The sequence below is a fragment of the Nematolebias whitei genome, chromosome 22, assembly GCF_014905685.2.
Source record: "Nematolebias whitei isolate Nwh7 chromosome 22, NemWhi1, whole genome shotgun sequence".
Lineage (NCBI taxonomy): Eukaryota > Metazoa > Chordata > Actinopteri > Cyprinodontiformes > Rivulidae > Nematolebias > Nematolebias whitei.
In genome coordinates, this window is record NC_056519.1 from 13017762 (window position 1) to 13044831 (window position 27070).

General features: G+C 42.7%; 2 protein-coding genes across 2 annotated transcripts in view; one reads left to right on the forward strand and one right to left on the reverse strand.

Annotated features, from left to right (window-relative positions):
* copg2 (COPI coat complex subunit gamma 2) overlaps positions 1-5476 on the forward strand; it is a 9949-nt gene extending 4473 nt beyond the window's left edge. Inside the window, exons 12-24 of the mRNA XM_037695873.1 lie at positions 41-229; positions 317-412; positions 516-759; positions 854-929; positions 1234-1337; positions 2324-2449; positions 2519-2587; positions 2690-2871; positions 2964-3093; positions 3172-3269; positions 3365-3503; positions 3610-3708; positions 5208-5476. Of these exons, the coding sequence (XP_037551801.1) occupies positions 41-229; positions 317-412; positions 516-759; positions 854-929; positions 1234-1337; positions 2324-2449; positions 2519-2587; positions 2690-2871; positions 2964-3093; positions 3172-3269; positions 3365-3503; positions 3610-3708; positions 5208-5338 (1683 nt within the window). The 3' untranslated portion in view covers positions 5339-5476. The remainder of the gene's footprint in view (positions 1-40; positions 230-316; positions 413-515; positions 760-853; positions 930-1233; positions 1338-2323; positions 2450-2518; positions 2588-2689; positions 2872-2963; positions 3094-3171; positions 3270-3364; positions 3504-3609; positions 3709-5207) is intronic.
* Positions 5477-5541: 65 nt separating this feature from the next.
* mest lies at positions 5542-22365 on the reverse strand. The gene is made up of 12 exons (XM_037696285.1): positions 22289-22365; positions 21905-22094; positions 21750-21829; positions 21236-21313; positions 20997-21133; positions 20847-20905; positions 7290-7330; positions 6784-6854; positions 6609-6710; positions 6460-6536; positions 6228-6291; positions 5542-5838 (listed from the first exon to the last, which is right to left on the reverse strand). The coding sequence occupies exons 2-12, from the start codon at positions 22056-22058 to the stop codon at positions 5721-5723; spliced, it is 981 nt and encodes a 326-aa protein (XP_037552213.1). The 5' UTR covers positions 22059-22094; positions 22289-22365; the 3' UTR covers positions 5542-5720.
* Positions 22366-27070: the final 4705 nt, after the last annotated feature.

A 27070-nucleotide genomic window follows, 5' to 3' on the forward strand; every position in this document is an offset into this window, starting at 1 on the left:
CATGGGTTACAAGAAAAACATTTTGTGTTGTGTCCACCAGGTGGCCATGAAACATCCATCTGCTGTGACTGCCTGCAACCTGGACCTGGAGAACCTGATCACGGACTCGAACCGCAGCATTGCGACTCTGGCCATCACCACTCTGCTGAAGACGGGCAGCGAGAGCAGCGTGGACCGCCTCATGAAACAGATCTCCTCCTTCGTCTCTGAGATTTCTGATGAGTTCAAAGTGAGATCTTTTTAATGTCATTTAGCTTCAATTATACATTTAAAGTGCACTCTTTGAACAATCTGTTGTAAATCTGTTTTATTTCAGGTGGTGGTGGTTCAGGCCATCAGTGCTCTGTGTCAGAAATATCCCAGGAAGCACAGTGTCATGATGAACTTCTTATCCAACATGCTCAGAGATGATGTGAGTACCGAGCAAAAATGCAATAATCATTAAAGACCAATAATACGTGAGCAGATGTATTATAGCAGGTTTGGACTCCCCGTGATCATTTATTTCACTGCAGGGTGGCTTCGAGTACAAGCGAGCCATTGTGGACTGCATCATCAGCATCATTGAGGACAACCCTGAGAGCAAAGAGACGGGCTTGGCCCATCTGTGTGAGTTCATAGAGGACTGTGAACACACAGTACTGGCCACAAAAATCCTGCACCTGCTGGGCAAAGAGGGTCCTCGCACCCCGCAGCCCTCCAAATACATTCGCTTCATATTCAACAGAGTGGTGCTGGAGAGCGAAGCTGTCCGTGCAGGTCTGTACACTGACCTGAAAACCTGTTTTCTTGTACATTTTAGATGGTTCCATTACCAGCAGCTAAAATGTGTTTTGGTTTTTCCAATCTTCAGCTGCCGTCAGCGCTTTGGCTAAATTTGGAGCGCAGAACGATGATCTTCTGCCGAGCGTCCTGGTTCTCATGCAGAGGTGTTTATTTATTTCTGTGTGATTAATGTTCAAAACTACTTGTGTTTTTATAGTCAAAGTAATTCATTCATGACGGCATGTTAAATTAAGCCAAGATTAAAAACTAAGCAAGCTTGTTGTACCGCCAATTCTCTGAAGTTTCAGTTAATTTTTTTTAACAAACATAAGAGACATATATTTTATGGCCAAACATTTATTAGTCTTTTAGAACAGCTGCATGAATGACACAATGACCTTGGTGATCAGATTGGTTCCTAACTGAACAGTGAAACATGTTTACCTTTGACCTGCTTCGTCTTCACAGGTGTATGATGGACAGTGATGACGAGGTGCGGGACAGAGCGACTTTCTACATGAACGTACTCCAGCAGAAGCAGAAAGCTCTGAATGCAGCCTACATCTTCAATGGTGAAGACTCACACTTATACACAGTCATAGGCGTCGCAACCATTATATGTGAAGGGGACAAGTTCCCCCCCCACATTAAAAAAACGTTCATTTGGACCCCCCACTTTTACTATAAAACATTAGTTCAGTCTGCACAGTTTCTCTTTCATCGTGAATGATTCCATTCCACTTGATTAATAGAAGAATACTCTGGCCACTAAAACTCCACTCCAGGTTTTCCTGGTTACCTCAAACTCTAAACACAGCAGCCTGTTGCCACGGTTACAGTATACGGTGGTCACAGAATATGGTGTAACACCTGCAGTGTTTCTGTGCATCTCTTCCTGTCTCAGCATAAAACGCACACAGGTGGAGGAGATGGAGACACCTCTGTGTTACTCGCTCGCCAGTTTAGCAGTTTAGTGTGGGCAGTTGACCAGGGGGTTGATCATAAACATATATTCATGTTAGGAGGATGCTTGAGGGGAGCGCTACGTCTGTAGCATCTTAGCTTAGCAGTAACTGTGACGCTGCAGGTGTAAGAGACGCTGTGTGTTCAGGTACATTAAAGTTGAAATGTCTTTAAACCCCCACACCTTATTGTCCTCAAGCTTCATAAGAAACATCATTTAGATGAGTCGTGTTGAACACAAGTAAAAAAGTCCAGTGGTGATGTTTTTCATTTCTCTATAAAGACAAGTAGTGCCGATCTGACGCTCTGTATTAAAGTGTATTAAAGTTGAAATGTCTTTAAAACCCACAGCTGAATTTACACAAACTTGGTGAAAAACATGCTTTAAATGTGTGTAATTAAAGGAAATGTAGGTGAAATGTTGCTTTTTTGTTCACTAGTGAACACCTTTTTTTAACACGCGCACACACATGCATGTGCGCACACCTGAACACATCATTGTGTCCCCCCCACATGATGCTTCTGATGCCCTTGCACAGAGTACAGGGTTTAATGTGGCCTCTGATGGTAACACGTCTGCCTCTGTGTGTCTCAGGACTGTCTGTGTCCGTTCCTGGGCTGGAGAAGTGCCTCCACCAGTACACCTTGGAGCCCTCAGAGAAACCTTTCGACATGAAGTCTGTACCTCTGGCCACCACTCCAATCACAGAGCAAAAAACAGGTACAATCTATTTATGAGATTTGCTAAATTTCACTTAAGAAATCTGATTAAACTTCTGTTCTCTTGTAGAAATTGCACCAGTTGCTACCAGCAAACTGCCAGAGAAGTTGGCCCCATCGCGTCAGGACATTTACCAAGGTAAGACTCTTTCATGGTGAATCAGGAGATTTAAAGAAATTCCACAAGTTTGCTTTATTTTGAAGGCATCATCCTTACGGTTTGTTTCACATCATTCTGCAGAACAACTTGCTTCCATCCCAGAGTTCCAGGGTCTCGGCCCATTATTCAAGTCTTCTGAGCCGGTGCAGCTGACAGAGGCCGAGACAGAATATGTTGTGCGCTGCATTAAACACACCTTCGCCCAACACATGGTGTTCCAGTTTGACTGCACAAACACTCTGAACGACCAGCTGCTGCAAAAGGTTTCTTTACAAATGACTTTACTTATTTTCCCCCTGGCATTCAGGAGATATACTTGAATACTTTTTTGTTGTTTTGTGATTATATCTTGTAGGTGGTAGTACAGATGGAGCCTGCAGAAGCTTATGAGGTGATACACTACATCCCCGCCCCCAGCCTTCCCTACAGCCAGCCTGGTTCTTGTTACACTTTGGTTCGCCTACCAGACAATGACCCGACTGCTGGTAGGAAGACTGGAACATGGATAAATATATGATCAAATAGATCAACTGCATATAAGAAGTTCTCTTTTCACTTTGCAGTGTCGTGCACATTCAGCTGTACCATGAAGTACCTCGTGAGAGACTGCGACCCCAACACAGGAGAGCCAGATGATGACGGTTATGATGATGAATATGTGGTACGCAATCATGGCACATCTGCAAAATTTAATCATGCAAGTAATGATGTATTTGAACCTGTAGTTTCACGCTCTTCTCCACTGCTGTGCTTCAGTTGGAGGACCTGGAGGTGACGGTTGCAGACCACATTCAGAAAGTTTTGAAACCAAACTTTGGAGCAGCGTGGGAAGAAGTGGGAGACGAGTTTGAGAAGGAGGAGACATTTGCCCTGGCATCTGTGCGAACGCTCGATGGTATGCAGAAACAGATTTCAGCTTGAATTACAAATTAAGTTTTCTGGAATTTGAAATGATAAATAGATGTAAGCTTGTATATTGATGCAACGTTTCTTTCGTACAGAGGCGGTGGGTAATATCATCAGCTTCCTGGGAATGCAGCCATGTGAACGCTCAGATAAAGTTCCCGAAAACAAGAACTCTCATGTCCTCTTTCTTGCTGGTGAGTTTAAGCTTCAAGGTCAAATTTGCTGTTTATTTTAAAGGGATTATCTGTCCATTTTGAACAAATGCTGTAGACAACTTTTTGGATGAGCCTCAGTTTAGAAAAATGTATATGAGCATGCATCAGGATGTACGATATGAAGTTTATGATAAAACTGACAAGCTAAGCTGAGCAGGACCAAGAAAGGTGTGGTCAAAATGGTTAAAGGTGAAAGTTTTAAATAACTTTCACACCACCATCAATATCACAATACCTGTTTTTTTTCTGTAGAACTATTTGTAAACTCAAGCTAGAAGTGCTGTAATTAGCTGTTGCTAATGGTTTTGTGCTTGTAACCAACCACAAAAATCTAGTTGTTTTAGACTCTCAGACAACTATTTCCTCCAAACTCTTTCAAAATACAACAGGTAAGATATTCTTCATAACTTTACATGAAACTTAACTTTTAAAAATGTAAACAATAAATTTTTACAAAAGACTAGTACCGTTAAGATGCGAGTGCAGCATTTTAGTTCAGCTTAAATAAATGCTCTCTAAAATTTTATCACCTTTAACTGAGTACAGAGAAATGGGCAACAAGAATGCTACATTGGCTAATATTAAACCTTTAGACGTTGTTTTCTTACAAGCCTGAAAACTAAGAGGGTCTCATTTGGATAGCCGTTAGCCTAGCATGAACCTTCTACTCTGATCTATAACTGATGAGGTACTAACTACTGATGACTGTTTTAATGCACCATCCTTTCATCTTTTGTCGTAATTAATAGTATGTAGTACTTATACTTATAAAGGGAAGTCCTCCAGGAACTAAAGTGATGCGGCGACGTATTTTATTGGCAAATAAATAGTGTTGATCAAAAATGTCAGCATGAGTAAAAACGTAAACCCCTTTGCATAGTTGAGAAAATGACGGTGTAGACATTTTTAAGCAGGAGTTGATTTAGCTAAAACGCTACAAGGGCCCCACTCTGACAAACTATTAACCTGACTCCTGTAGGACTGTCATAGTTGAAAAAGGTATTACAGCAGTATTTCAAAATGGCCAGATTATTCTTTTTTTAGGAATTGTGGTGCAATAAAAAATAATCATGACAGGTCAATCATCCAAAGCAACTGGGCATTAATTGTGTAGTTGATGTTTGGCTTTACATCCAGGGACCAACTCCACACTCATTTGAATTGAAACTCCTTGAATGAGAAGCAAAGCATGTCCACCTGCACAATTAAAGTTCAGTTGTTTAAAAACTGTCTGGATTAGCTCTAAAAAAGTAAAATCAGGTCCTCTGAGTCTGGATGGGTTTAAAAAAATAAATAAATTGTAGAAATGTTTTGTCTTTCGGATGAAAGACGAAACATTTCTATAAAATTTTTTGAACCCATCCAGAGGACCTGACAACTTTTTTTTTAGATTTTCATATCTGGATTATTGAGCATGCATCAGGATACGTCTGAATTAGCCAACAGATTACTGACAACCTCTCACCTTCACTGCTCAGGTGTGTTTCGAGGAGGTCACGATGTGCTGGTTCGTGCACGCTTGGCGCTGGCTGATGGTGTCACCATGCAGGTGACGGTTCGCAGCAGTGAGGAGAGCGTTGTTGATGTAATCCTGGCCTCTGTGGGCTAAAACTGTAAATCTGCGTGCCAACGCAACCAAACGTTAATGTTGACCAATTATAAATGTTTCCAGTCTAAGTTTATAAACTAACATGTTTTCTTGATTTCTTTAAAATAATAATAAAAAAAAAACATTCTGCAATAAAGTTTGTCAAAGTGCATCTCTGCTCAATGTTTTTTTTTTTTTTTTTTTTTTTTTACAAAACTAACTTTTTATTTAAAGAAACATTGACATTAAGAGACAAAAAATTAAATCAAGTGTTCTTGGGCTCAAATACATTCGATCGTTGCAAAACATTACAGTAGCTTACGTTCTCGCTTGGATTACAATTTAAATGTCCTTCTGAATGTTGACACTGCAGCTCAACTCTGAAGAGACATTTAGTGTTCTTTCAGAAAGAATGAATAAAATTGAAATATGCTTTTAGGAAACCTGTGGGATCCTCCAGCTGAGGGTAGTGACTAATGTGGTCGTCCAGGACAGTCACAGTGGACCTCTTCACCAGCTGTCTGCAAAAGAAAAAGCTTAATTTAAGACATTTCAAATGAATTAGGTTATGTGGACATGGAGGAGGTTAATGTCAAATTACAACATTCATGGGTTTTATTTTTCAAATTGAAAAATATCCCTTGTTTAGTAAAAGGCAAAGGAGGTTTAAGTGAATTATGGTGGAAAGCAGATAGAAGTTGTAGCCACCAGTTCCGGGGGTTCTCACCAGATCTCAATACTTTTTTCATGGAAAAAATGAGTAGAAACTAGTTTGCATGTGTTTTAAAGATTAAAAAAAAAAATCTTATACTGGGCAGGGACTTCTCTACAATTAGACAATATCTTCTCCAGCATTCAGTATACACCAGGATGATTAAGAATTAGAGGAATTAAGGGAGGGGCCACTTACAGGTAATGACGGATGAACTGGGGATGGGGGTTGACTGGGTCCAGGGGTCCATAGATCATGTGCACTGAAACACGAGGCGGAGGATGAAAATAAGCTGAGTTAGGCGAGTTGCTACCCCACCCCAAGGACGACAGATGGGCAACATGACTGCTAATCAGCTTACCATTTTCTTAATAGACCTTCAGGAACATTTGATTCATTAACAGGCTGCGTGTTGTAACCATGAACTTACATGGGACGAATGTGGAAGTGAGCGCCCCCACCCATCGATCTCTGTGTTTAAACCTCTGGTTGATGTACTGGAGAACGCTGCAGAGACAAAACCACAGAGTGAAGTTACAGGGAAGCATGCATGAAGTCTGAGCACTGAGTCACGCTCACCTGTCCAGCACTAAGTTGCCGTCATTGTAGCGTAACCCTGCCCACATGTCCCAGAACTCTGCGTCAGTGGGCTGCGTGTAGGGACCAAACACTTCTTTTATCCTGCCCAGAAAGAAACTCAAGTCAACAAAACGAATAACATACTGGATCTCTAACAAAGCTCAAGCATTCTTACCCCTTTTGGAAGATAAAAAAGTTGGTGAGACGAGTCAGAATTACTGCAAGAATGCTTGAGTCTTTCAGGAGCTTTTGGAGACAAAATGTGTCGCACAAAGTTTAATCATTTCATGTGAGTTTACATTATATCAATAATTCGCCTGATTTTAACAAGGACCTCAGAAAATACTAAGAAGCATTATCAGAGATTTGAACAACCTGACACATCGTGACCTTGGCTTTTCCTCTGCTTCACAACAACTGAATACAAATTTAAAATTGAATCCAATTTCCTCAATTTTTTTTCTTTTATTGAAGCACGTTCTACACAGACTTCACTGGTGCCACTTGCACCCTTGTCAACCATTGACAACTTCAGTTTCTACAGGAGGTGCCAAAAATATTATTCACTGCACTTTGTTGTGCATCAACTTTCGGAGTACCGCTAAAGGGATCCTGAGTACCTGTACTGGGAGCTTGTACTGCAGTTTTTAAAAATCCTTAAATCCCTTAACATGAGCTCACCGTCTGCAGCAGCCGTGGGTGGTGTGTTTCTGGGAATACTCCTGTCACAGAGAAAAACAGACAGAGGGAAAAGCCAAAAGAAGAAAAAGTTTAGAAAGAAAAATGGAGTAAAATGGACAACTGTGGAATTCCAGTACAACCACAATGACCTTACTCCTACAAGTTTTGTTTAACATCTTTTAAGACTTTTTAATATATTTTAACAAACAAAAGTGTTCCATTTGTCTAATAATCAGTTTTTTTTTCTATATAAATCTGATTTTGTTTACCAGGTAATATCAAACGGCTGCATTATTTCATTAAAATTATTTTGAAATATTCACTGCCATTATTTTTACCTATAATTTTTGTCTTAACGTCCAATTGTCATTAGTGCTTCAGGAATTTTATTTCAATATTTAGAACTAAATCCCCTTGAACTTCCAGTTGCCAAACTAAACCGGAGTGGGGTGGAGTGTTTTTTAAGAAAGATAGTTTTGTCACAGAACATTGATAAATTCGAGTAACACTGACCTGACGATGGTGGCTGGGTTTAATTTCAGATTAGATGTATAAAAAGCCGAGTTCTTTGGACTTTAAAACATGACCAAAATACAAAACAAGTAAATTATTTTATTTTTCTTTCTTTTTTTTTTTTTACAGCATCAGCAGATGAGATGTAGGTTTTAGTTTGTCCAGAACTTATGACCCTAACTAATGAAATCCAGTTGATGTTGAAGTTGATGTGAGTGACGAGAATATTTATAAGCTTCTTAGATTCCAACTGAATGGTTCTGCTCTGGTGGCTCAGTCTGGTACACAGCTACTTTCAAATGTGAGGTTTGTGGGTTCAAATCTTACCACTGATCAAATCTTACCACTGATCCACTTTTAAAGTCAAAACGGCAAAACTGAAAAGATAAATGCGCTATGAGAAATACTCTGAATGCGAAAGGTGCTGGTGGCTCAGTCTGGTAGACAGCTACCTTCAGATCCGAGGTTTGTGGGTTCAAATCTTACCACTGGATCACTTTTAAAGTCAAAACAGCAAAACTGAAAAGATAAATGCGCTATGAGAAATGATCTTTGTGTGAAAGGTGCTGGTAGTGTGGTGGGTCAATTCGCGTTCGTAAGTTGCGAGCTATGCAGTAGCTGGTTCAAATCCTGCCTGCTCCCAGTACCTGGATCATCAAAGCCGATCCCACTGGAGTGGGTCAGGGAGGGGGCCGTGTCCCCTCCCCGAAAATCTCAGATCTGAAAACGGAGGGTTATGGAACCTGGGAATACATTTTTAAGAGTTTTTATTTAGCAGTATTACCATATACACTTACTTACAGGTAACCCTTATTGTGCTGCTATATATCTGTCTACTACTACATTTAACAATGTCATACTTCTAGATTAGCAGGACTTTGCAGTCAGAGGAATTTCCTGAAAAAAAAAAAAACAATCAGGAAAAAACGGTTAAATGTCAGTGGGGAACTTGAAATTCACACACGTGTTACCCTGAGCATTTAAGAGAGTGGAATACAGTTTATTCTAAATAAGTTAAGTCAGGTCCTCTGGGCATTCAAAAAAACAAAAACAAAAAAAATGTAGAAATGTTTGTCTTTCATCTGAAAGACTTTTTCAGTCTGAGGTGCTGTATTCAGCTCAGTCTTATCAATAGCACCTTCTCAGAGTGAATCAACCAGTTTGCTGCTGACAACCAAAACCAGCTGCTCACATGATTAAGGAGGACCATCAGCCTAACAATGGATCGTTAGCACCCTGATGGCTGTTTGCTATTTACAAGGGGCTGAGTGATACTAGCAATAACAGCATTTTAAGAGTGGGACAGTTGAACACGGAGCCTCCACCCCTGTTTAATGATGGATGGTTTCTTTTCACAAAGATGGTCTCCTTTACTCCTCTCTCAAACCATCGTTCCTCTTTATCAAAGATGTGAGCATCTTCATCCCTGAATGAGTGACCGCTGGCCTGGAGATGAGTGTACACCGCAGAGTCCTGGCCTGATTATGTTGCTCTTCTGTGCTGGGCCATCCTTTTGGCCAGTGGCTGTTTAGTTTCCCCGATGTAAGACTGATCACAGCCCTCCTGACACTGAACAGCATACACAATATTACTCTGTGCCGGGGGACTGGATCTGGATCCGGCACAAAAAGAGTAATATTGTATATGCTGTTCAGTGTCAGGAGAGCTCTGATCAGCCTTACATCTGGGAAACTAAACAGCCACTGGCCAAAAGGATGGCCCAGCACAGAAGAGCAACATAATCAGGCCAGGACTCTGCGGTGTACACTCATCTCCAGGCCAGCGGTCACTAGTTCAGCAATGAAGATGTTCACATCCTTGATAGAGAGGAACAATTGTTTGAGAGAGGAGTAAAGGAGACCATCTTTGTGAAAAGAAACCGTCCATCATTAAACAGGGGTGGAGGCTCCGTGTTCAACTGTCCCACTCTTACAATGCTGTGATTGCTAGTATCACTCAGCCCCCTGTGAATTGCAAGCAACCATGAGGGTGCTAACAATCCATTATTAGGCTGATGGTCCTCCTTAATCATGTGAACAGCTAGTTTTGGCTATCAGCAGCAAACTGGTTGATCCACTATGAGAAGGTGCTATTTATAAGCTGAATACAGCTCCTCAGACTGAAGAAATCTTTCGAATGAAAGACGAAACGTTTCTACATTTTTTTTTTGTTTCTGTTTCTTTTGTCCGGAGGACCTGACTTAACTTTTTTAGATTTTTCTACCTGGATTATTGAGCATGCATCAGGAAATACAGTTTATTCCATTTCAAAAACTAAACAGGAAGTACCACGTTTGTTTGTACAAAGGTAATTTTAGGTAAATGGTTAGGTTACTTAACGTAAACCCGGTTCTTTGACAACAGTCAGGTGTTTCACTATGGGAAACGCTCCAGCGTGACCATCTACGGAAGCTCAAATGACATTACGTCTGTCAAAGACAGACCGGTTGAGCTGTGCTCAGGGCTCCGCCCCCACCATGACACCACAGTCAACCGGCCACCTCCTACTCATTCTAGGATGGTTTCTTTCCATGACTATGCAAAGAGGGAAGTGTTGGTGAAACACCTCACTCCGTTATCAAAGAAACGCGGTTACGTTAAGTTACCTAACGTTCTTTTTCTAACTTCGTTCGGTGTTTCACTATGGGAAATATAGCCCACTCCCGTATTGCAAAAAAGCTCCGAAGCCAACAACTATCCTGAATCCTGACTAAGAAGGCTGCGAAGTACCGGCGTCCAGTATCGCATGAGCTAAGGATGGCTGAGCCACATTCAGCCTATAAAAACGTACAAACGTATGCGGTGTGGCCCAGCTAGCTGCCGCACAAATATCTTTGATTGATACTCCTCGAAACAAGGCCCATGATGGGGCCATGCTCCATGCTGGTCGAATGGGCTCTCGGCCCAGATGGGGGCTCTGTACCCCTACATCTGTAACAGAGACTAATTGTCTCCACAATCCAGTGTGCCAGCCTCTGTGGCGTGACACTGGTTTCCCTTTATGAGTTGAGGCCCAAGAAACAAACAGTTGGTCTGATTTCCTGAAGTCAGCTGTCCAGTCAACATACGCTTTCAGTGATCACACAGGACACAACGAGTTAAGATCTTGCTCCATTTCAGAGGAGAATGGAGGAGAATGGAAAGCTAACAGCTCTATTGAACAACATCTGTACACAGAATCCATCACCTTAGGCACAAACGTTGGATTGGGCCTCAGACATACCTTAGAGAACCCAGGTGCCCACTGCAAGCAGGAAGGGCTGATAGATAAAGTGTGTAAATCACTCACCCTTTTAGCTGTAGTTAAAGCTAAAAGCAGGGCAGTCTTAAAAGAAAGAAATTTCATCCCTGCCCCTCCACAGGTTCAAAGGGATGATTATGGAGGGCTTCCAGCACCAGTGAGAGATCCCACAAAGGTACCAGAGGCCTAGAAACCGGCAGCTTATGTTGTGCCCCTTTCATGAAGTGACACACTAATGGATGCTGTCCAATGGATTTGTTGCCAAAACCAATATGACAAGCTGAAATAGCTGCCAAATAAACTTTGATAGTGGCAAAAGCCTTCCGTTTTTACAGTAGATTCTGTAAAAAACAGAGCACATCCACGAGAGTGCACTGGAAGGGAATGATGTGCCTCTCCCCACCCCATTCTGCAAAAACTCGCCATTTGCCACTATACAGATAACGCATAGAGGGGGCCCTCACGTTCCGAATTGTATTAATGACCCCTGGGGCGAGACCAGCTAGATTTAGATTCCGCCTTTCATGGGCCAGGCCCAGAGAGCCATGCGGTCTGGGTGGGGGTGATAAATTTCTCTCCTGGCTTGGGACAGAAGGTCCCTGTGAACAGGAAGAGGCCATAGTTCCCCTGACAGCATCTAAATAATTTCTGCCACCCAGGGCTTGGATGGCCACCATGGGGCCACCAAAATTAAAGGTCAGCCCTGTTCTCTCACTCTGCTCAATGTGGGAGAAATCAGGCTGAGAAGTGGGAATGCATGCCGCATTGCATTTGGCCACGAGTGAACTAGAGCATTCACCCCTAGTGGAGCATCTGCGTCTGACAGGGAGAAAAACAGCGGGCAGTGGATGTTTTCCCATGAGGTGAAGAGGTCTACGGCGGCCCTGCCGTATCTCTGCCAGATCTGTTCCACCACCTGAGGGTGGAGCTGCCACTCTCCATACAGAGAGACCCTGGACAACAGATCTGCTCCTCTGTTCAGGATCCCTGCCACATGAGTTGCCCGGACTGACAGGAGTCTGGTGCTGCTCCATAAGATTAACTCTCGGGCCAGACTGTGTAGCTGCTGGGATCGTGTCCCACCCTGATGGTTGATGTAAGCGACCACCGTTGAGTTGTCGGTCTTCACTAAGACATGACGGTCCTTTAGATGGAGCAGAAAATGCTTTAAAGGTAGGAAAACTGCCTGCAGTTCCAGCCCATTTATGTGAAGACGTGACATTGTCTGTGACCACACACTGTTCACTGCCCTGCCCATCATCGTGGCCCCCCCATCCTCTCTGGGATGCATCTGTTGTTATGGTGACCCTGGTTGTTACTGCTTCTAGCTGAACCCCAGTGCTGAAAACCACTGGGTCCCTCCATGGATGCAAAGCCATCATACATGTTGCAGATACTTTCACTCTGCGATGTAAATGGCGGCGGGGGCATAAACTCAGTGATGCAACCCACCTTTGAAAGTCCCTCAACATTAGAAGACCCAGTTTTACCACTGTAATTACTGAGGCCATTAGCCCGAGCAGGCGCAGACAAAGTCTGAATGAAACAACTCTCCCCTGCTGGAAGCTCGCGATGCACTGGGAGAAGGATGTTATCCTCCTCTCTGACAGTGTCACGTGATAAGAGAGGGAGTCTATTTTGAGACTCAAATATTCTGTATTTCTTTTGGGTACTAAGCAGCTCTTTGTCCAGTTTATTCTGAATCCCAGGTCTGTTAAATGATTTATTACTGCCTGGGAGTCGCTGATTGCTTGTGCCTACGTGCAGGAACAAATCAGATAATCATCTATATATGAGAGGATTCTGATGCCACGTGCCCTCAGGGGGGCCAGCGCTGCTTCCACGCAGCTACTGAACACTCGCGGAGCTAACAAAAGTCCAAATGGGATCGTTTGAAATTCATAGGTTTTGTCCTGAAAGGTAAACCTGAGAAATTTTCTGTGGTGGGTACATTGCAATATGAAAATAAGCGTCAGCCAGATCTATCGTTACAAATCAATCTGCTGGACGGATGGACCGACAGAGTGTTTTGTGTGTTAACATTCTGAACGTATATCTGTGTAAGTGTCTGTTTAGTACACGCAGATCTAAAATGGGACGGAGTGAAGTAACATACTTCTTTGGAATCAGAAAATAGCGAGAATTGAAGCCTTGGTGCGCTTCCTCGTTCGGTATTACTCTGATCGCTTGTTTGTTTAAAAAGGAGGCGATCTCTTCCTCCAAAACGGAAGCTGAATCTCCGCTGGCTACAGAAAAAACAACTCCATTGAATCTGGGTGGCTTCATGTCAAGAAATAGTAAACTTCCACCTTCTAAGCCCAGATTAATTAAAAAAAGGGATCTGAAACATTTCTGTGAACAGTCATTCCTCTGGGATCTGTCTCACTTTGACTGGCATCGTATTCTGTTAACTGATGACGTGAACTCTGCTTGGAACTATTTCCATAATAATTTCATTTATTTCCTGAACTTACATGCTCCTTTTCGTCAGTTCAGAATAAAGGGACGAGACAGCCCCTGGTTTACTCCAGAGCTAGCTGACCTCCTGCACAGGAGAGATCATCTTTGGGCCACAGCGAGAAAATCTGACTCAGACACTGATTGGTTGAGTTTTCGACAGATGAGGAATAAATGTACAACTGCTGTCAAAGCAGCAAAACGAAACTATTTCTTATCTCAGACCTCCAAAAATCTAAATGACCCTAACAGATTCTGGAAAACAATTAAATCTCTCTCAGGCACCCCCCAATCATCTGACCTCCCATCACAACTTCTCGTTAACTCTGCTCCTGTGTCAAATAAGCACGAGATCCTGAACTGTCTCAACAAACATTTTGTTGCTTCTGGTTCTTTATTTGACACAGTAACTAATGGAAAATCAGCCACTTCACTTAATAACCAAACTTCTACAAATCAAATCCCTCCTACAAGTCAATCCTCAGTTAATCACAGCTTCTCTTTTTCTCCATTCTCTGTCAGTGAGGTCAATAAACTGTTAAAAGATCTTGATCCTAAAAAATCTGCAGGTCCAGATGAACTTCCACCTTATTTCTTAAGGCTGGCTGCTCATATCATCACAGTCCCTGTGACCCACATCTTCAATCTCTCCATAAGACAAAACTCCATCCCAGACACTTGGAAAACAGCCTTTGTTCTTCCTTTGCTGAAGGGAGGAGACCCTACCTCACTGAACAACTATCGACCAATCTCTAAACTCTGCATTTTAGCCAAGGTTCTAGAAAAACTGATAAACTCTCAAATCAAAAATTACCTGGACTCATTTAACATCTTACCTCCACATCAATCTGGTTTCAGGAAACAACACAGCACAACGACTGCTTCACTGAAGGTTCTTAATGACGTTGTTGAAGCACTGGATGCTAAGGATTATTGTGCTGCACTTTTCTTAGACCTGTCTAAAGCTTTTGACACTGTGGATCATAACATCTTGTGTCATAAACTCTCAGAAATCGGTTTCTCAGATCACACCATTGGTTGGTTCTCTAACTATCTTTCAGACCGGAGGCAATGTGTTCAACATAATGGTACTTCCTCCAGTTATTTAACAGTCAACAATGGTGTACCACAAGGCTCAGTCTTAGGACCCACCCTCTTTACAATCTACATACATAATGTAGGTAAAAACATCCCTAATGCATCCATACATTTCTATGCTGATGACACAGTTGTTTATTGTCGAGCTAAAACAGTTGCTAAGGCTTTCCAGCTTCTGAAATCTGCATTTAACATCATCCAGACTGATTTGTTTCACCTCAAACTTGTCCTAAATGCCGAAAAAACCAAAGGGATGCTTTTTTCAAATAGGAAGTTGGTCCCAGCAGTTCTTCCTCCGATTTTATCCTCAAATGGTGTCCCCATTGAGTTTGTTGATTCCTATAAATATTTGGGTATCTTGGTCGACTCACATCTTTCTTTTAAGCTCCATGTGGAAAACTTGGTAAAGAAACTGAAAGTTAAACTGGGTTTCTTTTTCAGAAACAGATCCTGTCTAACCCTGAATGCTAGAAAACTCCTTGTATCTGTGACTTTCCTTCCCTCAATTGATTTTGGTGATATTATTTACATGAACGCTCCTACAAGAACCCTGCAGATGTTGGATGCTGTCTATCATGGTGCACTAAGATTCATAACTGGCTGTGATTATCGTACCCACCACTGCACCCTGTATTCACTGGTTAACTGGACATCATTAACTTCACGCAGACTCTCCCACTGGTACATTTTCATCTTTAAATCACTTCTTGGTCTGTTGCCTTCATACATCTCCTCCTACATGTCTCTGCGTGAGTGCAGCTACGGAGTGCGCTCTCAGGACATCATTACCTGCAGTGTTCCCTCAGTGAGGACTGAACTAGGCAAAAGGGCCTTCTCCTACTCCGCTCCTGTTTCCTGGAATATCTTACAAAAAGATTTGAAGCTCTCGACCTTGACCTCTCTAAGTGGCTTTAAGAATCTGTTGGACTCTTGGCAGGGACCAATGCAGACATGTTCCTGTTTTTAGTTTTATACATTTGTCTCGGAATCTAGCAGTTTTTTTTTTTTTGGTTTTGTTACCTTTTTCCTTTTAGCCATCCTATTTGTTAAAAAAAAAAAAACAAAAAAAAAAAAAACTGTAGTATGAGTTTTTATAACTGCTTATTGTTGTTGCTGTTGTCCATTGTTGTCATCTTTCTTTGTTGAAATCAGGTCTCTCTTGTAAATGAGTCCTCGAGGCTCAATGGGATTTACCTGTATAAATAAAGGTTGATTGATGTTGAACTAAAGTCTGTACCCCTGGGAAATTGTGGTCATAACCCATGGTGAAACTGCGCATGCACCCCACTTTCCCATTTGCTCCGAGAGCGGTCCTCCTGCGTCGCAGCAGAGTGATGTCACACTCGTGCCACAACAGGTCTCCGCATTGAAAGAGCAGGAGCGCTCTCTGTTGGGCAAGACCTTATACAAAGTTTCATGTTTTTGTTTTTTTTGTGGGGTGCATTCTGCCCTTAGCAACTTGCCTGGCAGCAGAAATGCATTCATATTTATTGTTTCCCCCTGAACAAAATGAGGCATCTTGGGGCACTGGTGAGTGTTTGGTGACACTGAGTGAGTGCTTTTGAGTGCGTGATGTACATTCAGTGCTTGGCGACACTGTTTTCTGCCTCACAGTCTCCTTTTTCTGAACATGAAAGGGCTGAACAAACTGAACTTCTGCTGAACTGGGAACTGCAGGAGTGTGTGAAGACAGGCAGGTTTCCTCTTCTGCCAATTTTTCTCCTTTTCTCTGGAGGTGGAAAAGGTGGAGTTGTTAGGACGCCCGCTTTTTCTTGCCCTCGCTGGGGTGGGATGGACGTTTCCTGGCAGCTGCTGCTGCGAAGGAGTGCTTGCCCCAAGGCCTTGGGTTTTCCCCTTTATTTTGCTGGTTTGGGGGACCAGCTACTTGTCTGGGTGTGCTAGAGTCACCCTGCCACCCCCTTGCTGCCGCCGCAGCTGCTGCAAACCCGGGTCTTGAACCCTGAGCCAGGTGGGGGTTCAATTTGCATGGCAAGCAGAGGTTAAAAGCCTCACCCTCCTGTTTTCTAAGGGTGATCGTCTCCCTCATCTTCTCCAAGGCTGGGCCGAAAAGACCTTTGGTCGGGTCGTAGGCTGCGTCCATCACCTCTGCTTTCTGGGAGTCCCCCAGGCCTGACAGGTTCAGCCGCAGGACTCTTTCTCCTGCAACAGCAAGTCCCATGACGTGACCGCTGCCCTGGACAGCTTCTCTGGATGAGATAATTAACAACACAAATTTCATCCCACAGTGCGGGGTTAGGTGACCCCGAGTCCAGCTGGCAGCCCATCTCCTCCAGGATCTCTGCTTGATATGCTGACAACAGTGTGACAGCATTAAGAGAACACACAGACTGTCCAGCATATGTGTACATTCTCTGATAAATCGACGCCGTGAGGCGGTCCAATTTAGCTTGGAAAGAAATATTAGTAGAGGCTGAAACTGACCTGCGGTTGGGGTGGAGGTGGTACACCACTGAGGGCTCCACCGCTGGGGATTTGGTCAGCCCCAACTCCTCCATCCCTGTATTTCCAGCTTGGAGCAGCCCTTGGTGAGGAGCCTGCTCCGAAAAGGGCTTGATCAGTAAAGGCTCATTTCCCTCATACAAGCTGGGACAGCTGGTAAAAGCTGTTTGTTTGGCGTGGAGGCTGGTGGGAGCCTCTTACCATCATACTGATCTCGTTCTGCCCCCACTGCGTCTTGGGTTGCAGGCCAGGGGATGTTCAGCTTGAATGCTGCTCTTCTGCAGACATCATACAGGTCACTGTCCACCAGAGGTGCAGCACCAGCCACACTGGGTGGCCTCGAGTGTGGGACCGGGAAAGTAGAGTCATCCTCCTCTTCCTCCATCTCGTCCATGTTGAGGAGGTTGGAGTTAGCGTCGCCCTCCGTCTCCTCCTGACATGTTTCAAAGTCCCCTCCATCTACCAGTCCATTGAAGAGTGGCGGCTTGACCGGGGACTCTTCTTCCATCATGTTCGCCCAGCACATGGTGGCTCGCGGCTGATGGCTGTCACCTGTTATCGCGGTTGCAGACAGGCATGGGTTCTGGCTGTTCATGACTGCCACTCTCAGCCTCCTTTCTAGGATTTTTCTGTCATGGAGGAGCAGTGCAGACATGCCTGAGGGTTTGCCAGTGACGTTTGTGCGTGTTTAGCGCCCATGCATATTATGCACATTGGGTGAGAGTCCCTGCCCGAAATGGAGGCTCCGTATGACGAGGGGCACGGGCAGGATACAGCCTCTTTGGCCTTAGGTTCCGACACTTTGGTGGGGGTGGGTGCCGTAGCCATAATGATAAGGGAACTAGTTCGCCATGACACGTTAACTGTTTGTCGCTAAAGCTAGCCGAGGGGTTAAAACCGGGCTAACAGCTAGGCTAAAAAACGCTCATCATAACACGTTAGCTGTAATGGAAAACCTCTAAAGATACCAAGCTAATGCTACCTCTAAGGAAAGCTAGCTCACATTGACATGTTAGATTGTGTTACACTTGCGTTACACTTGCAACCACTTGATTAGTTAAAAACTGAGCGGTGGGAACAGCTCGCCTTGACGCGGTCACCGCTCCAAAATGTAACAGTTACTTCTTGCAAAGCACCATCTTACTCAACACGGTTCGAGCTGACACCAGGAACTGCATTCAGTGACGTACTCCTTTACGGGACGCCTGGGAACTGTTTAGCAGCTAACCTAGCTAGCCTGACTGTGCTGAGGGAGCTTGTTGTAGTTTCTCACGAGAAGAAAGTGAGAATGAGTAGGAGGTAGGAATGTGTGATATGGCATAAAATTCATATCACGATATGTATTGTGAAGGGTGGCGATAACGATATTTATCACAATATGTTTTTGGTATAAAACTTGCTAAAAAAAAGCATAGGATGTCTTTTTGCCATTATATATTTTGAATTAAGAAAATTCCATTACTAGGTCCAGAGAGTTTTTAAATAATAAACAAATCAAGTATTGGGCTTCTTTCTTGTAGTGCAAAACAGTGCAAAATATATCAAAATGTAATTTTAGCCATATGTTTTAAACAAAAAAATATGTTGTTAACTCTTAACAGTTTCCAGTCTTCTCACTTACGAAATGAACAGCAACAGAGCAGCATTTTACACTGAAACACTTCACCCTCCAACCCTCTAGTGGGCGCCTCCTTCCGCTTTAATGGAGAGCTGACACAAAATTAATCTGTGACTTTGGCCAGAGAGTCTCGCAGTAAAAATCACACAACACAGCATTATTTTAACAAATCAGAGAGCAGGTTTCTCTAAAGCTGACCAACGCTTACTTTAACTTTTGATGGGGAAAAAATATATATATATATTTTTTCGACAAAACAGCATTTTGCGCATGCGTCAGAATACGACAACACTATGGCAAGCCAGCTGTAGTTAGCTTGTAGCTTCACTACTTAGCTCTCAAAGAAAAGACTTTAACGCCACTTGCGTATTTTTCAGCTCAAAAAAAGTAACAATTAAATCTGACAACTCTGATTTTACACTTGAACACCACTTATGCACAGTTTTCAACTAAAAAAAAAGTAACGATTAAACTGACAACCCTGATTTTACATCAGACACAGCATTACTGCGGTTAGCCGATAGAAGTCATATCTCTATCGTAGGCTAAATTTCTTTCGTTTCTACCGTATACCATATATATCGCGCATTCCTAGTAGGAGGTGGTCGGTTGACTGTGGTGTCATGGTGGGGGCGGAGCCCTGAGCACAGCTCAACCGGCCTGTCTTTGACAGACGCTATGCCATTGGAGCTTCCGTAGATGGTCACGCTGGAGCATTTCCCATAGTGAAACACCGAACGAAGTTAGAAAAAGAACCTCCATTTTCTGTCATAATTACGGTACATTGTATGGCTTAATGGTTAAATTAAAGGTTAATGCTTAAAGCTAGTTGTGTTTTGTTTTGTGTTTTATATGTAGATATATGTTGCAACTTCTGGTTGCACAAGTTTAGACAGTTTAGCTTTAACAAAGTGTTAAATCGGTTGTGTAATGTAAAATTTACTCTTACTGCTGAATTTCACTGTGAGTTCTTGTCCTGTGTGTCGATCTCCGGCATGAAAACATCCACTGCAGTAACTATTTTAAGTTATTAGTAGCTTAGACTTTTTTCCTGTCTTCTTTGCCTTAATGTTGGTCGATAAGAAATAAATGCCTTACTAAATACCTCAGGTAAAGCCGTGAGCTTCACTACCTCCACCATTACAGCCATTGTTTGTTAGTTTGTCCGAGGTTAGCTCATCCTGGGTTACATTTCCTTGTGGGCAAAGCAATCTTACCATTCACGTAAAATATTTGATAATGTTCTTATAGAAACAATTCCTGAATGTTGTTCATACTGTGTTAATGCTACATGTTTGTCTCTTGACCCCACGAATTCAGTAGACCTAGCCCATTACTGGAGTTTTAATTAGGTATTTTAAACTACAAATAAACATGATGGATGATGACCAGGGCTTAATTTGTAAACTGATTGATGCCAAAACACAAATAGTGGGCGGTCTGGGTGGGGGCGAGGGGAGGCGGTCTGTGGGTCCTCCTCAGAAAATTTGGAATAAAAGAGATGCCATTTCCTGCATTTTGGTGTATTTTAACATGTTGTTAAACATCTTTGTTGACCTACATTTGTGAACATTTGATTAAATTGATTAAAAACCGGTCTCTCTTGTAAATGAGTCCTCAAGGTTCAATGAGACTAACAACCTGTATAAATAAAGGTTGAATTGAAATTACTATTTTACAGAGCAAGAAGAAAAGCCTGTGAATAGAGCAGCTCTGATTCTGCCAAACGTCCTAGCGCCCCCCTCCCCCCCAACTCAAATCTCCACCCCTAAAAGTCCAAAGTCATTGCGCTTTTTTTTTTGGACTATTTATTAAAAGTACAATGAGGAGACATTGCTCAATCAGTGGAGTGGATGTTCCAGCAACAGCATGCGCACTACACTCCAGCCCAGCAGAAATGTCCCAAACTCCATCTTCTGCATTTGATTTGATCACGACGCCGCATACATACGCCTGCTTTTCTACGACCCACCTTGTTGTTACTAATTGGTCAAGACAAAGCAAGCTTCATTGTGATTGGATGTAATCTCTGTCTATAAACTAAAATTAAGTTGAGGCGGATCGGCGGGCTGTCTTGCTCTCAAGCCGGAAATCCGGCCCCCGGCCGGAGCGCTTCACACAAACAAACGTTAGCAGCTACCCTCAACCAAACCAGACGTAAAACATCGTACCTCCATTTGAAAGACAGAGGCTGTTCAAGACCAGGTGTCCTGTGCGATTTTGATCCCCTCTGGTTCAGGAAATAAAAGAAAGAGAAAAGGATGTTCATGATTAGCACTGAATCGTTTACACGTGTTCTGACATCTTGAATAAAATAGTACCTGTAGAGCAGCTCCAAGGCTACAGTGTCTCCATAGTCATGGGATATAAGATTGACCCGCTGGTTGCTCAGACCCAAATGGAACACCAGGGCCTCCACTATACTGGCCTGCTCGAAAATAGAGTATCTGTGGGGCCTCTGCAAAGTGTTTTCCGCACAGGACAGGAGTTGTTTGTGAGCATGTGCAAAAAAACTGAATAAATAAGCAGGACACTTAAATTTAGATGGTCTATTACTCACTGGTTTGTCACTGAAGCCAAAACCGAGGAAGTCCAGTGCAATGACTCGATGAAAGTGTAAAGTCAGTGGATCCCAGATCTGCATGAGCAAAAAGAGGTTTATGTATACAGAAAAGCTCTGGTATATAATAGGGGTGCACCGATAAATCGGCCGACCGATTTGCCCTGATATCCTTAATTTTGGGAAATCGGCCGATACTTGCATGAGAAACTGATTTTACCGATTTTCTGAGTTTTAACAACAATTGTCTGAACTTTATTTATATTACAGATTTGCACTACCTCATGGCCAGTTAAGTTTATATTGTTTCTAGGACATTGTTCAAGTGTGTGTTTTTCAATAAAATAATATTGGGAAAGTGAAGGTGCATTGTGACCTTATAACACCTGACAGTGTCGCTTATAAAACAAAATCGGAATCGGCAGGTCAGACTTTTTAGAAATCGGTGATCGGCCAGAAAACTGCAAATCGGTGCACCCCTGTATATAAGTAGCTGAATATATGCAGTGGATACCTTGTTCCAGTCGTAGCTGGAGGTGGGGAAGCCGTGAAGGAGAATAACCACATCCGAGCTGCCCAAAGCACCATAAGAGTCTGAGGAGCAGGAGGAAGGTTAGAGAGATGAACAGAGCAAAAACATCTGCATGCTTTCTCTCACGTACTGCTCACCTCTGTAGAAGATCTTCCTCCCTCTGAAGAGGAAGACCTCCCCGGAACTGTGCCACTTCTGCAGGGCAGGTGAGAGCTGGGGGGGCGGGATGTGCAGGTACACGGCCACCAGTGGGATGCAGATTAAACCCACATGAACCCACCACTCTCTCATCTTCAGCTCAGCGGCGGGGGGGTCTCATTCCTGCCTCTGGGGGACAAGCAAGACCCGACGATTAAAGACTCGTTTAGCCGCCGCACACAGGTGTGAGAAACCAAGAAACAGAAGTGATATAAAACACGGAACGACAAAGATAAACGCTTAAAAAGGCGTAAAAGTTAGCTAAAAACGACCGATAACCTATTCTGAGATATGTTGGCGTAACAAACAATCGACAAACTTACAAAAATGTTCCCTCGTAATTAGCAAACCTTCATCCCGCTGTTCAGGACCCTCAGAGGAAATTCCTGTAGAGTGACCAGACACTACGAGAAAGAAAAATAAAAGAAGACGTCTTACTTTGTTTGTTTCCGTCGCCGAAAAACTTTGATCTTAGCAGGATGGAAAAGTTACAGCCACGTAACTCCGAGTAGTGCATCTTTAAAATTATACGATCTTTGAAAATTGTCATATGCGAATAAGACGTTTACTGCCACCTGCTGGCCTGGATGTGTATAAACTTTCAAGATTGAAGATTACTGTACTGTACATCCAACATATCATTTGGGTTTAATTCCTCGTTCGCTTTCTTGGTAATTTATATTTTGCATTTTATTTGAAATTAAGGAATAAGCGGGTAAAGATAATGCATGTATAAACACTATGCATAAAAGTCAAATGTCATAGCATGAAAAGAAAAAAAAAACATTTTGCTTTTAATTTCAAGGTCACTTTTTCTGGAGTCTTTAGGCTATTATCACAAATGAAAGCTGGACATCTTTTATGTTTTCTGATATTATAAAAATGCCAGCAAATCAACTAATATATGAAACTATCCATCCATCCATCCATCCATTATCTTTTACCTGCTTCTTCCATTTTGGGTCGCGGGGGTCGCTGGTGCCCATGTCCAGTAATCACTGTGCAAGGTATATGAAACTACTGTATCCTAATATCTAGAATTGCAAGTAGTCAGCATCTTACCTGTGGTGGAACATCAGGTCATCAGTTTGTAGATTCAAAGAAATTCTCATAAGACATTCAAATTAATAGTTTATAAAAGTGGAACCTTTTAGCGACTGAATTTCCCAAATGTAAAACAATCCAAATTTAAAACTGTTTCTGCAATTTAAGCAAATGTCATATTGCAAGTTTAGTATAGTATTTTTTAGACCATGTCCCTTTAGTGTGAGACAGTTGTTTAAAATATGTCTTTGAAAGTTTATGTAAAACATTAGTGTTTCATAAACAAATGTTTAATTATTCTAAAATCAACCAAAGATTCAATTTTAAAATTAGATGTCGCCACATTAACAGTACTTTTGCACACGCATAAGCCTCAAATTTAAAAGATGAACCTCGTACCACATATAAAGCATATTCATAAATATATTACAATTTGGGGTTGAAAGCATACAGCAACTCATAAAAGTGTTCTAGAGAAAAACTTGAGGATCTTACAGCTGGATGGGTACTTACGCTGCGCCATAAATCCAATTTATGATGGTTTGTCAGTTATTTATGCTTTTAGAATCACATGCAAACACTACATTAGAATCATATTCAAGTGTGTTGGTACATTAATGCCTTAAGTCCAGCAGATTTTCAGATTTAAAATCCATTTTTATTGGGTTAAGAAAACAAAAGCCCACAAAATTTAAGGAAAAAAACACTTGCATATTTTTTCATGTGTTAGGTCTTTCAAGATGTTTCAGCAGCTGGGCCAAATAATCCCTAAAGAAATTTGCAGTTTAATATTCATCACCAGCCTGCACAGATGTCCATTAACCTTTGTTAGACAGGCAAAGTGTAAATGTTTTACTCACCTTGAGCATGCCACTTATGACTGAAAAAAAAAGCACTCTCATCACAAAGAGAAGTTTTGAAAAATATTCACTATTAGCAGTCATTCAAATAAAGTACACAAATCAGAACAATATTTAACTCTAAAGCAGCAGTTTTATTAAAAAGATACAATCTGAAGGTTGGTAATGGTTTTGTGGGACACTCCAAGCACATATTTTGCTTCACAACCATAAATTCCATCCATCCATTATCTACCGCTTATTCCCAGTCGGGTCGCAGGGGCAGCAGCTTGAGCAGGGAGGTCCAGACATCTCTTTCCACAGCCATTTCTTCCAGCTCTTCTGGAAGGATTAAGATGTTCCCAGGCCAACCGAGAGACATAGTCTCTCTAGCGTGTCCTGTCTTCCCCACGGTCTCCTTCCAATTGGACATGTCTGAAACACCTCCCTAGGGAGGCGCCCAGGGAGCATCCTTACCAGATGTCTGAACCACCTCAAGTGGCTCCTCTCGTGGAGGAGCAGTGGTTCTACGCTGAGTCTCTCCCGGATAACTGAACTTATCACCCTATCTCTATGGGAGAGTTCAGCTACTCGGTGGAGGAAACTCATTTCAACCGCCTTTATCTGTAATCTCGTTCTTTCGGTCACTACCCAGAGTTTGTGACCATAGGCAAGGGTAGGAACGTAGACCTTTGCCTTACAGCTCAGCTCTCTCTTCACCACAACGGACCGGCACAGAGTCCGCAATCTGCAGACGCTACACCAATCCGTCTGCCAATGTCACGCTCCATTCTTCCCTCGCTCGTGACCAAAACCCCGAGATACTTGAACTCCTCCACTTGAGGCAGAACTCACCCTCAACCTGAAGAGCAGTCCACCTTTTTCCAGTTGAGGACCATGGCCTCAGATGTGGAGGTGCTGAATCTCATCCCAGCCGCCTCACACTCGGCTGTGAACCGCTCCAGTGAGAGCTGAAGATCACAGCACGATGATGCCAACAGGACCACATCTGCAAAGAGCAGAGATGGAATCCTGAGGCCAGCAAACTGGAATATCTTCACCCCCAGTTGCACAGAGAAATTCTGTCCATAAAAGTTATGAACAGAATCGGCGACAATGGGCAGCCCTGGCTGAGTCCAACTCCCACCCTGAAGGCGTCAGACTTACTGCCAGCAATGCGAACCAAACTCTCGCACCGCTTGTATAGGGACTGAACAGCCCGTACCAATTGGCCCCCAATCCCATACTCATGGATCACTCCCCACAATGTACCCCGAGGAACACGGTCAAATGCCTTCTCCAAGTCCACAAAACACATACAGACTGGATGGGCAAACTCCCATGACCCCTCAAGAACCGTAGTGAGGGTAAAGAGCTGATCCAGTGTTCCACGGCCAGGACAGAACCCACATTGTTCCTCCTGGATCTCAGGTTCGACCAACGATCGGACTCGCTTCTCCAGTACCCCTGAATAGACCTTACCAGGGAGGCTAAGGAGAGTGATGCCCCTGTAAATGGAGCACACCCTCCAGTCCCCCTTTTTGAAGAGGGGAACCACCACCCCAGTCTGCCAATTCAGTGGCACTGCCCCCGATGTCCACGTGACATTGCAAAGGCATGTCAAACAAGACAGCCCCACAACATCCAGAGCCTTAAGGAAATCAGGGCGATCTAATCCACTTCCGGAGCCCTGCTGCCACAACGCTTTTTAACTACCATGGCAACCTAAGCCACGGTTATGGATAGACCAACCCCAAAGTCCCCCGACTCCGCTTCCTCCATGGAAGACGTGCTGGAAAACCATGAATTATTAACTATAATGAACAACCTTGGCCCTGCAGGTAGGCTAAATACATTTTTTTATTTTTAAAAACCATACACATTACTCAACAAGTTTCAAATGTAAATCCAATCACAATAACCATTTAAAATGCTCAAGATAAACAGACATGAAGTATTTTTTTATTTCCAAATGTTAAAAGATAAAAAATAACCCATAAAACAGATGGAAAAACATTCATTCCCGTAACAGGAAGAAAGCTACAGAACGAACTCCTCACACGGATTCCTTTCATGACTTCAATCTTCTCGCTTCGTAGGCAATCCTAGCCGCTATTCTGTCAACTGTAAAACAAGGAAAGCAAAATATTTACACAGAATAAGTTGTGACAAAAAGAATTCCACTTCCTCCCATGGCCTGTCAGGTGAAGCCAGCCGTGTGACTGCACGAAGAATTCGCAGCCCGCTGCCAGAGTTACCCCGTGTGGTTGGCGAGCACCGTCTATAATTTAACTGTTACTTTACAAACCAAAAGGCCTGTTCTTTCACATCGTTTGCACCCTGAGATGAGTAGTCCAGAGCAAAATGCATTTTAGTGGCCAGAACCCCCCCTTCCCCCCCACATGTAATATTAGTGTCTAATAATCCACAACAGCTTTTTGTACGATGAAAGATCTCATCAGTGTAGTCATAAAAATACAAAGGTATATTTCGATTTGTATCAAAATTCTGTTTCTCCCAAGGAACACTATGAAATAAAGTACCCTGTGCAGATAGATACCAGTGTATGCCTAGTTTCTATTCTCAAAAAAAAAAAAAAACAACATCAATTTGTAGCGTTTCCAGTACATCAGGTTTCAAAAAATATTTTACAAACAAACCAAATGCAGACATTTATTAAGAGTGAAAGGAATCTTATGAACAGGCTTCAGAAGAAGAAAAAAAGCTTATTTTCCCTTCTGGTTTTCAGTTTTTAGAAACTCCAAGAACAAGAAATTTGAACATTTCCCCAAGCATAAAGAAAATGAAATGTGACAATTGTTCACTTTCTTTTTGCTCAAGACAATATTTTGCTACCTAAACACACAAAGAAGAGACTGAAGAAGTTGTTTTTATGGATTCCTTTTACGTTTATTTAGCTTTTGCCTGAGTAAATAAATGTCAGTATTGCACATTGGCAGGGGGGTTAATAGTTTGGGAGAAAATAAATAAAAATAAGAGAAAGAAAGAATTTGAAATGATGACCAGGATCCATATTTATCAAGCATCCAAAAGGGAAGGAAATGTGTCCTCTCCCACCCAAAATGTTTTAAAAGAGCTGATTTGGTCCTGCTTTTAGCTGTAGAAATAACAAGAGCGCTTCATCTGTAAAGAGTTTCCTGAAGGTGGTGAATGATGGGACCAGGATCATCTAAATTATTGTAGCCAAGGCACATTCATGTT

What these genes read in the sequence shown, in the direction of transcription:
- mest (XM_037696285.1), bottom strand. Translation starts at nt 22,058, where the DNA reads ATGAGAGAGTGGTGGGTTCATGTGGGTTTAATCTGCATCCCACTGGTG. An exon ending in TTGGCTTCAGTGACAAACCA is followed by an intron (nt 21,134 to 21,235) that starts GTGAGTAATAGA and finishes AACACTTTGCAG; the next exon opens with AGGCCCCACAGATACTCTAT. An exon ending in ACCCACGGCTGCTGCAGACG is followed by an intron (nt 6,855 to 7,289) that starts GTGAGCTCATGT and finishes TGTCTCCAAAAG; the next exon opens with CTCCTGAAAGACTCAAGCAT.